The sequence below is a fragment of the Pristis pectinata genome, chromosome 9 (genome assembly GCF_009764475.1).
Source record: "Pristis pectinata isolate sPriPec2 chromosome 9, sPriPec2.1.pri, whole genome shotgun sequence".
NCBI lineage: Eukaryota > Metazoa > Chordata > Chondrichthyes > Rhinopristiformes > Pristidae > Pristis > Pristis pectinata.
Genome location: NC_067413.1, coordinates 29602927 through 29614934, shown reverse-complemented (window position 1 = coordinate 29614934; position 12008 = coordinate 29602927). Strand labels below are relative to the sequence as shown.

Here is a 12008-nt window from a genome sequence, read left to right as displayed (position 1 = left end):
ATGAATGATCTCGGTCTATTGCAGGCTGCTTCTACTGTTTAGCTTGCATGCAGTCTCATGTCGTTGCTTCACCAGTCTGGTGATGTCAGGTCCAGTTCCTGCATTGCTTTGGCACTCCTCCTTTAACTTGGGTTGGCCCCTGGGTTGATGTTAATAGCAGAGTGATGGAAACAGCTTTCAATGATCAGACTCAATTGGTCTTACAAGTCAGATATGATCTGCTCTCCTACCACTTAATTGAGATGGACAGTTAAACAACAAGCAGGACAGAAGGTTCCAGGGCCTAGAAGCTTACAAGTAAAAAACAGAGTAAACTGAATTTATGGATGGAAAGAACGTAAAGGATGAAGAATTATTTGAGAGTTATTTGATTCTGAGGGAGATGTTAACTTAGTCCAATAAAATACAGTATAGATAACAACTTGGCAGCAAGTCCATTACGTTTAATGAAAATAAAAATGGGAAGGTGGTAGAACCAGCTGCCAAATCTCGGTTAAATATGTAACGGTTATGGGACATATTTCACTGCTGTCCCCATGCAGAACTCAGCCATTAAAGTAATGGGCTAAACAAAGTGATTGGGATGAAATGCCACATCAATCAAGGAAAGTGTGTGGGAACTATCAGTCTGACCAATGAAAATGCAGGTACTGGGGACCAATTACAAGATTCAGAAGCTGTTAACTTTTTAATATTCCCTTAGTGATCAGTGATGTAACACCAACATTTGTTAAACTTCTTTAGTTTATTTAATCAGTTACTTTACATTTAATAAGATAGATATAAAACTGTTTTTTCTTTCATTTGCTTGAATATGTACGTAGAAACTATAAAAAGTTGAAATTTGTTGCACAGAACTGCAGCTTCTAAAAATGCACAAAAAGCCAATTAACATTAACTAATACAGTATGTTGGATCATACAACATGAATAGTGTAACATTAATACAAATACCACAAAGATGCTCTTTGCAATGTACGAAAGGAGCACTATATGCGAGTGCTGGGTGTGTTGAAATAACAAATGCAACTTTGGTAGCAGTTGTACTTATCCCAGCAGCAATGCTTTACTACAACACAGTTATTTTAACAGTGTAGCTGTGTGTGTACTGGACAGGATCAGTGTCTCTTCCAGATGATTACAGTAAGTGTAGTGAAATGGTTGGCCCCAGAATCTCCTTGAACATAGGAAACATCAAGTACTACTTACAGGAAGCTCCCACAATCCAAGCCGCTTTTAAACGAGCTCCACGTTGGCCCGGAGGTATGAGCTAGGGATATTACACAGTTGTTTTTGAGAAGCTATATCTGCATCTGTTTTGGCTCTGGCACCACTTGCTGGAGTCACAAAAGGAGAAGCTGTGGATAAGGTCCAGCTATCGATCTGTTCTATCTGTCTTCGGGAATCACAGCATTTTCTTCTGTAGCACTCTGGGAAAAATCTTGAAAAACATAAATGTTAGATTATATCACATACACAAATAAATCAGTTGTCAAGAGTCTGGCATTTAATTACATCTGTTTTAGTTCTGTGATGTGATTTTGTGGAGATTGTCATGATTAAAAGGGAGCAAGAAACAAACTGCTGGAGGAACTCAGTGGTTGGAGCAGCATCTGTGGGGGGAGAGAAAATTTAGACGTTTCAGGTTGAGAATCCTGGTCTGTTTAGGATGTGGATGAGAAACGAAGACACATATCAGCAGAATACAGCATTTGCTGGAGACCCAAGTTATCAGTGCAAGTTCTGTATATTGGGAAGGGAGGAAATATTCAATGTTAAGCAGTTGAGAAGGGCAGATCCAATCTGCTGTAGATCTAAATGGTTCAGGTGAGCAGAATTTAGAAAGTTAAAGAGAGATGGAAATGGAAATGGAAATGGAAAGGGTGTAGTAGTAGGTACAGAGATGGACAAATATACTGAGGTATCATGTTCCAAGGCAGGGGTGGAACTCTGAGAATAAAGGATGAGATTAGCACAGGACTGGAAAATCAATATGTGGAATCTATAGGGCGGAAAGAAATAGCAAAGGAAAGGAGTCAATGGTGTGGCAACCTCCATTGTTTCTCAATTCATACTCTGTCCCTTGCCAAATCTCTCCACCTCTCTCTCCATAAAACTTCTTTCCAAACTCCCTTTTCCAATAATTACAAACTAGAGAACAGTTCCATCCCTATTCATATTATTGCAATTTATTACAAATCAGTAATTTTAAAAATATAAATTACATAGCTTACATCAACAGTCAGGTCTTCCTGCTCTATTTTGTTAATGGTTGCCATAGTTTCAGGAATTTTGTTTCTTCAGTTAATATCATTCCGAAAGGTCAGCCAACTCCCAAACTTTTCAGCTGCAATTAAACTTTCCATCGCTCAACTCCAGCAGTGCAGGATCCACATGTAGCAGCATGCACCTCTCCCATAGTGACCCATCCCTCACAGTGACCACCACCCCTCACACAGCGACCCGCTCCCGGCACAGAGACCCACCCCCTGCACAGACCACGTCCCACACTCACACAGAGACCCACCCCATCACACAGTGACCCCACCCTGTCATGCAGTGACCCCACCCCTTCACACAGAGACCCCGCCCCCCACAGAGACTCGCCCCCTCACGGTAACCCACAACCCATAGTGACCTGCTCCCTCACAGTGACCCGTCCCTCACACAGCGATTCACATGTAGTAGCACACACCCCTCACGTAGTGACCTGTCCCTCAGAGTGACCCCTCACAAAGTGACTTACCCTCATACAGTAAACCCCACCCCTTACAAAGTGACCCACCCCTACACAGTGACCCACCCCCACACAGCGATCCACATGTAGCAGTACACACACCTCCCATAGTGACCCATCCTTCAGTGACCCCCAGCCCTCAGTGACCCACTCACAGTGACCCCCACCCCCCACAGTGACCTGCTCCTCACCCAGTGACCCCAGCCCTCAGTGACCTGCTCCCCACAGTGACCCACTCCTCAAAGTGACCCACCCTCAATAACTCCCACCCCTTACAAAGTGACCAGTTCTTCACACAGTGACCCCCACCACACACAGTGACCCCCATCCCTCACAAAGTGACCAACCCTCACACAGTGACCTATCCATCACAATGACTCCCACCCCTCATACAGTGATCTGTCCCTCACACAGTGACCTCACCCTCACAAAGACACCCCTACCCACAATGACAAGGGGTGTTGCACTCATCTGTAGTCATGTGTGGGTAACAGTGTGGTGAATCACTCATTTAACAATTCAGTAGCAATTTAAGGCCAACATACAGGATAAGAACAATAATTCACTGGATTAACGTGTTCCCTTGACCATTTCAGAGAGTACTCCCTCACACTGGTTCGTCTGGAGTCACATGTAGGCCTGACCATGTAGGATTTCCTCTCCTGAAGGACATCAGTGAACCAATAAATCATGCAGTAAACATTCCTGGACATTGTTCAACACTAAACAGACCCAGCTTCCTGCATTGTGCCAGGCAGCGTCAATAGCTGTGTTCTACACTCAAGGCACCTGGTTTCAGCAGAGTGCATTACAATCAATTTAAAAAACATTTTCATTTGCCTTAAATGTTCTGTGTAACCTTAAGCATATATCTGAAACTAACACTTGGCTCAGTTACTGTGCTGTGGTGGAAGCTATACTGTATGATGGGCTGGATAAATGGAATTAGATAGAAAATAATCAATTGGTGGACGGAGAACCAATGCAGAGTTAATGAGTGCTATTGATGCTGTAAGTTATGGGAGCGAAGCAAGAGTAGTTTGTCAATGTCAGGAGAAGTAACAACTGAGTTACAGCCTGTGGCCACCATCAGCTTTGTGTTATTGTAAATACAATAAGGATGATTGGGTTTGCTTCAACATTTAATAGTGCATGTGTTGAGCAGTTGGTAAGGAAGGTGCACTATAACATGGATATTTACCCTGAAAGTAAAGGTCCCTGGACACTGGATGCACATCAGCCCCGTGGTTTGCAGTAATGAAACTATTCATGGGCAACATGTTTGCGGAATGCCAACCCTTTGATTTGAACCCTTTGTAAAGATGCCTGGCTCTGCAGATCCATGCTTTAACAGAGGGTTCTTAATACTGACAGCAGAAGGTACAGAACTAGCAATTTTTCACCTTTAAATCAAAGACAATTCCAGGAAAAAAACTTAACACAAGGCCATTTAAATGTTCACTAAATATCAAGGGTGTTTGATTAGAAATTGGTGACAAGTAAGAACAAGTTGTTCTAACTTTATTAAGATTAATGCAAGGCCAGACCAGGATTAGTACAGGCAGGTTAAACACTCCACCTTCAAAAGTATACGGGATCCTTGAGGAGCAATCAATAGGAATGATTCTGGAAGTTAGGGGGAAGAGGGGGAGAGAGGGGGAGAGGAGGGAGAGAGGGGAGGGAGGGGGAGGGGGGAGGGGGAGGGGGGAGGGGGAGGGGGGAGAGGGAGGGGGAGAGGGAGGGGGAGAGGGAGGGGGAGAGGGAGAGGGAGGGGGAGGGGGGAGAGGGAGAGACTGGACAGATTCTGTTGAGAGGAATGGAATTGGTAAGGTTCAGGTTCTAGTGAGCAGAGACAAAGTAAATTTAAAAGAAGATGTGTACACATGAATGGTAGGAGCATCTGAACTGTAAGTCCAGGTGAGGTTGTTGAGGTAATAGACACCAACAATTATGGAGGGAATACAAGTGTGATGGAGATGAGTGAAATATTAAAGGGGCGAAGTGCAGACACTGTGTGCACACAGCCGATCTATCAGGAGTATCTGTACTCAGCACAGCTCTCAGGGCCAGGCACAGTCCATGTGACTGTGTGGGAGATAGAAAACCACAGAACAAACTGCTCAAGGTGTCCCTGGCACTAAACAGGCCAAGGTAAAGGAGGACAGTTTACTCTGTGAAGCAACTGAAATTGAGAAGTGAGGTTTAAACTTTTCTGGAATCCTGTTCTGTTTAGTGATGTTAATGCTATACATGTGACCTAGTTTCTGCAGGGGGTTATTTTTGCTCAATCTACACTACTGATAAGATGTTGATTATTAAAAGAAAACAAGGTGAATGTTGCGAAAGAAACTGTCAGTGAGGCTCAGTTAGAACAGTTGTGTCTCTCAGTCAAGAGCCAATGGTCCACTCCAGATTGTTCAACAATCCCACTGCAGTACTGAGGGAGTGTCACACTGTGGGAGGGATAGTACTGAGGGAGTACTACACTATCATGCGGCAGTACTCAGGGAGCACTGCACTCTCAAAAGATCCTTCCTTTAAACCAAAGCCTTGTTTGCCTCTGGAGGGATGTAAAAGAATCCACAGTGGGGGATAGAAGAAGACCTGAGGATCCCTCTCAGTGACCTGGCCAACAGACTCAATGGTCATTCTCTCTCTGTTTACTGGTCCTTGTGGAGGGCTTGGCAGCCAATGACTGTTCAACACTTTCGATCTTCTGAGGAGTGAAAGTTGCTCTAATAATTCTTTCTTGAATCACACTTACTAATGGCAGCAAAACAAAGTGGTGAGACAGTGACATTTAGTACCTGTGAAATAGCTACTGCAGCACACATATACAAAAGTGAACTTTGAACTTGCCAACTCAAGTATCTATTTTTACTTCCTACAGTATCAACCAGCTGCAAAGTGCAAATCCTTTTTAGTTATAACTGGAGTTCTATAAACAACAGATCCCCAAAATGATTTCAGCCACTGGAAAGCTGCTGATAGGTGAAACAGAGCTCAATCCATAAGTCCATCCACCCTTTTCCTGTGTTGTTGCTTCTCTGATCTCTTAAATATTTTAGTTTGTTTTTCTTAGATTCTCCTCACGATATGGAGGGAAATAAGGCAAAAGTGGGAGGGGGGGAGACAGGGAGACTGACATAACCCTGTCAGCTGCTGGCTGCACAGTAAACGTGTGTGTTCATGTGGTTGTTAGTTTAAATGCAAACTCTGAATTGGCACACATGGAGCTGATTTAGCGATGAGGAATCTGTGGTCCGGGGGAAGGTTCTCTTTGGAGGAAGGATGAGGGGAAAGTGGTGATGTGATTCTTCTGGAGATACAAGAGGTTCGGTATAAACAATTTCCCATTCCCTGCTGTTGTCTCTACTACTGCAGAAACTATCTGCTTCTTGCTGCCACTGAGTTGGGTAAATTACTCTGCCAATATGGAGCAAAGGAGCGAGAGTAACACCCACAGAGCAGACCTCTGTACATTCATCCTTACTTTCGATGGATTGCTTAAAGAAATGGTATCTCACACGGACAAAACAAGCCCAGACTCAAAGGTTTGTTTTTCATCTTTCATTTGACCTTTGCAGGAGTGCTCCTTACAGGTAGGATTGAATTGCTCTCTTAATTCATTCCTGAATCTGGTTTGCAGTTCCTCCCTAGCTTTTTGGATCCTTTATGACGTTGCATAATAGGCTTGAAATGAGCACAGTAAGTGATGTGGAGAATGGTCTGGACAAAACCTTCCACAGTACAGCTCACGATTGGCACGGTGACTGTAAATGACTCGCACCTCTCGCAGTCGGGAACCTCTTTGACCACTCAGACTGTGCTGAAATGCAGTTCTCATCACCTGTTGCACATTTTCCATATTCTGGATCTCCAACATGTTCCAAGAAGTGAAACTGAAAGAAATACATCTTGCTGCTCCAGTCTTTACTGAAAATTACTGTTCCCCACCCTAACTAATGCTCTAACTGAACTCTTGTAAGAAGCATAGAATGCTGATGTCGTGCAATACTTTACTGGAGCAGCTGTAATCAGAAGTTCTGACTCTAAAAATCACAGTGCATCTAAAGACCAAAGTAAGGTCCATGCATCAAACTTAATCAGATAGTTGCTTGTAAAAGTGGAATATTGAGGGTGTGGAGAATGAATAGAAGGAAAGAGACTGCACAAGCTTGATGGCAACTTCACACAATTATGTCAGACATTTACTTAAGTGCAAACTCCCTTGAAATCTCTTGTCTAATTCAAAAACGTTGTAAAGGGATTGCTCAGACTTTGAAAGAAGGGAAGCAGCTCATTACTGATGCATCAGAGGAATGTTGAGTAATGTAAATGCCGCATTGGTTTCATTTCTAAACTCTGCTTAATTCCATCTGTAAATATCAATAAAAGGCACTCTCCTTCGAAGGCTGCCACAGTTAAATCTGTTGGCACACAGAGAGAGCCATTTCATCTTATGAAGTACTGCCCAAGCTCCACCCTGAACACACAACTTGTGCCCCAAGGTGCCACGGGCAGCTTGTTTGATATTTCCAGATTGGAAAAACAGATTTTCCAGCTCGCATTTTTTGTGCTTTGAGATTTGGCTTCACACCAAAAAATATTAATTTTCTCATTACGTTGAGTCATTTTAGTCATAATGCTGACCCTAACAGTTTAACATGTAGCTAATCCCAGCTCAGAATTCAAACTGCTTCATGATTGCTGCAATTATCATTTTTAATGGAGATGTAACATTTCAAATGGACAGTCTTAAATTATTAAACTTAAAATAAACTTCAATGCACAATCCAGAACTTTGTTTTACCTTCTGAATGAAACAGTTGTTGAAAGCTTAACACTGAGCTCCCAGATGACTCAAGGATTCCATTTGCTGTTTACACACTGGCTCATACAGACCTGGATGGAGCCAGTCTGATTCCTGCTCTATGTCGAGTTAGCTTATCTCAACCAGGTTGGCAGTGGGATACTACAGCAAGCCTCAAATGAGAATTGGGGAAACTGACCTGATCACTATCAGGGATGAATCAGCAACAATAAGTGAGGGCAAGATCTTGTAGGTCTGGTGTTTAACAAAATACAGCAGTCTTGTTATGCTCAAAATGATCAACTGCCAAATGGAAATCTGCCAGAAGATCAAGACTGTACTCTTTGCCAAACGTGAGCTTTACCCAGGGGTTAAATAGTAAAGAGAGAATGTCAGTCAGGGAGTTCTTTTCCACGGTAACTCCTTGGCAACATTTATACTAAACATTTAGCACCTCAGGCCAACTCCTTCCACCACACATTCCCATCCCCACTTTTACAATGGAAACTTCTAACCACCGTTGTCGAATAGTTACACTTGTGTTCAATGCAAATGCTGTGGCAGGGCACTGCATTGACAGAGCGATGCATTACAGCAGTTTTTGAGGATATAACTGGTGGAAAAGAGGAGAACCAGTGAATGTGAATTTTCAGAAGGCTTTTGATAAGGTCCCATATAAAAGACAAGAGTAAAATTAAATGACATGGGATTGGAGGTAACATACTGGATTGGATTGATTGGCACCCCCCCGCCCCCCAGCCATTCACAGTATGTATCAATGACTTGAATGAGGAGACTAAATACAAACATCTACAATGGGTTCATCTGTGTTCTCTAGAGTTTAGAAGAATGAAAGGAGATCATACTGAAATGCACAAAACTCAGACAGGCTGGATGTGTTCCAGGTCACACTCTCAGGATGCGGGGCAAGACATTTGGGTTTGAGGTGAGAAGAAATATCAAAACCTTCAGCAGGTCAGGCAGCATTTGTGGAGAAAGAAACAGAGACTGGAAACTGAGATTTTAGAGCAATTAAAAAAAATACTTATTCTGGGATCTGAGCCTTCCTGGTAAGTCCAGCTTTTATTGACCACCCCTGTCACACTCGAAAAGATGGTGGTGAGCTGCCTTCTTGAACCGCTGTAGTTGGTGTGGTGAAGGTGCTCCCATAACACAGTTGGGGAGGGAGTTCTGGGCTTTAGACGCAGCCATGATGAAGGACCAGTGATATATTTCCAAATCAGGATGTGTACAACTAGGAGGGGAACCTGCAGGTGGTGGTGGTGTTCCCTGCACCTGCTGCCCTTGTCCTTCATGTAGAAGTCACAGGTTTGGGACCTGCTGTCAGAGTAGCCTGGGCGAGTAACTGCAGGGCATTATGTAGACTGTACACACTGCAGCCACTTGTATAATCACATTTATATAAATACAAACACAGGAACAAATTAAACAAGCTGACAGATGTGTAAGAAAAATTCCCTTCCCGTGTAATCACAACATCAGCATTAACATAGCCAGAAAAAAATGGGAAACAGCTGTATAAATACAACATACAAATGGAAAAAAATGTTGGGTGAAATTTCAGCTGGTTAATATTCAGAGTGAAATTGTAAAGGTGTACGGTATTATGATTTGATTATAGGGAATAGCAGAAATACAACACGAACACCTTCAAAAGCTGCAAGCCATAATATCAGTCAAGAACAGGATGGAGCACTGGAAATGACATGAAAGTGAATTACAATGCACTTGATTCATACCTAGGCCAGGGACAGGTGTCAGATCCCCTTCACTGAAGGATAGCTTTGACCCAGCTGGGTTTTTATACCAGTCCAGGAGTTATCATGATGAATTTTGTTTCAGCACCAGCCTATGTTACCTTTGATTAACTGAATTTTGCATCAAATGATAGTGAGATTTGAATTCTTGATATTTGGATTACCAGAATCACTGTCCAATTAAATCATTGGACAAGTACTGGATTCTTTGCATTAAAACTGGATACATGTTTACAAGTACAAAGAACTCCAAGCTTAATTGTGTGCCTGATCATTTTTTAAATATGTATCAATTGCACACAATTACTGTGGTAACAAAAAATCTTTTGTCCCAGTCCAAAGTCTGGTGAAACCGTGACTCCAAATGGCACAATAGATGAGATTTGTTAAGGTGGGAAGGAACTAATCCAGACAGGACATATCCACCAAACTCCGTCCCACACTTTTACCTTTAGCTGTAGTTGTTGAACTGTATTCTGGGAATGCTGCAGGGAACATCATCACTATTCTGGGGAGCAGGATCAGTTGAGGCTCTAGGTAATATCCAGGTGATTCAAGGTTTAAATTGTGAAATTTTCACCCTGTACTTAAATTACTTTATAACCTTACCTCTCTCCCCTCTCTTCAACCTCCTCCTGTACTACAATGTTCTGACATTCTCTAATTCTGCCTTCATGCTTACCCATTATTTTAACCACTGTAGCATTGGCTTCAGCTACCTGGCCCTAAATTCTAGAATTTCCTCTCTAGATCTTTACCTCTCTCTCCTCTCCTGTGGCATTTGTTTAAACCTACCTGAATATCTGCTAATATGGCTCAGTGTCAATATTTTGCCTGGTGATACTCCCCCAAACAACCTTGCAGCGTTATTCTACATTAGATGCGAGCAGTTGATATGAACTCAGTGCTGGATTTCTGCTGGTCGAGAGTACCCCGATTACCTGCCAATCTACAAGATTTCTTGTGTTCAGACAGCCTCATGAACAGAAGCAGAGCATCTCCAAGTTGTAAGGACCTCAAATCGTCACCTTCTGAGAGGCAGGGGACGATGACTAAAAAATACAAATGCTATCTGCCACTTGTTTCAGTAATGCAGAAGAGCTGGACTGGATCTTCACACCTCCAAAGAGTATAAGAAAGCAGCAAGTTGCACGTTGATGAGACTCAGCCAAGTTCCTGGGATGGGACTTATGTTCGGTCTGATTCAAAACGTTCATATCTCAAATCAGCAGAGGTCCTATCATCATTGCGACTCATCCAAGTTTAGACAAGTTTCTATTTCCTAGATTTAGATCTGTTCTGCATACTTTCATGCTGGTTACTGAATGCTGCCACTCTCTTGGATACAGACATCCTCTTCATGCAGATCTAATGATCAACATTTGAAAACAACATATAATTCTCTCGAGTTGTATTAGCTTGCCTAAGTCTACAATAGATTAAAAGATTCAATGTACTGCAGGAAACTATGGTGACTGAGTGGACTCTGATTCTGAAGAACTGTCTCTATAGCATCAAGCACACAATCACATCAGTTAGCTTGAAGTAGAGTGGGCTTATCACATTTGTACAGAAACATATGGTCTTCCAATAAACTACAAAACACAAATGACCCAAAGAGAATAGATTCACTTGTGGGGGAAAGGTATGGACACTATGGAGAATGGACTTTAAAATTGGTGAAATCAAGATTCCTCCCAGTCTTTAAAAGTGACACTAGCTTTTTAATAACACACCATATCTCCACAAACAGATTAAAAATCTACTGTGCCTGCACACTCCTTGTTAACTTTCCATTCTAAGTTCCAACAACAACATTTACAATGGAAGTTGCCAACATAAGTGCACAAGGCTGTAATTACACTCTCCCACCAGGCTGGGTGCTGCAATCGCACTGCCAATGGGCAACTAATTGCAGTGTGACTGGTTTACAGGTGCATTTTCCATTATAAAAGTGGACACAGAAATACAACAGCAAAGTGCTGAATGAGTTACATCTGCGTGCTCTGTCTGAATTATCACCTGCCCTCTGACTCTGCTTATCTACACACAGCACATTGCATATGCTAGAGGACTCAAAGCAATGTCATGGGGCACTGACTTTTCATTCTATAATGTGGCTAATATCACAGCCAGAAAGTAAGCATTCAAAAATGTGAAGCTCTTTAAAGTATACATCATTCTCTTTCATAGCTGATGATGCACAGGAGACTAATTTTGCAATCTTAAGTCTGAATACGACTGTAATATTAGAGGTTCATAGAAAATATCAATGGTTTGTCAGAAGCCAATACTATCATGCACAAACTGCAAATGTTCTTACAAACAAATCAAAGTTTGGAATAATCCTTTCATCTTCGCCATTTCTGTGCACATTCCTGCCTGCCTATGCAATATCCCAAAAAATGTAACCTCAGCTCTAACCACAAAAAGGCACTCTCCCCCTCTCAGCAGCCATCAATTTTCATTCCCCACAGTCAGCCAGAACTTGTCCACAGGAAGGTTTGTCTCCTGTTTACTCCTTCAGTCTGTCTGCCTAAAATGCATTACAAACAGTTGTACTCTGCCAACTTTGCCTCAGTCATACTGGCACAGCTCAGTGACAGATTTCCATACATCATTTCTTCATCTACATCAACATTTCCAATAAAAATGCCAAACACACATATAAATCCATGGAA

At 42.4% G+C, this 12008-nt stretch overlaps 1 protein-coding gene across 1 annotated transcript in view; it reads right to left on the bottom strand.

Moving 5' to 3' along the window:
- Window positions 1-837: 837 nt before the first annotated feature.
- The window catches only part of bbs9 (Bardet-Biedl syndrome 9), a 264843-nt gene continuing 253672 nt past the window's right edge, over window positions 838-12008 (bottom strand). The window contains 1 exon segment of the mRNA XM_052023724.1: window positions 838-1440. Within this exon segment, the coding sequence (XP_051879684.1) occupies window positions 1388-1440 (53 nt within the window). The 3' untranslated portion in view covers window positions 838-1387.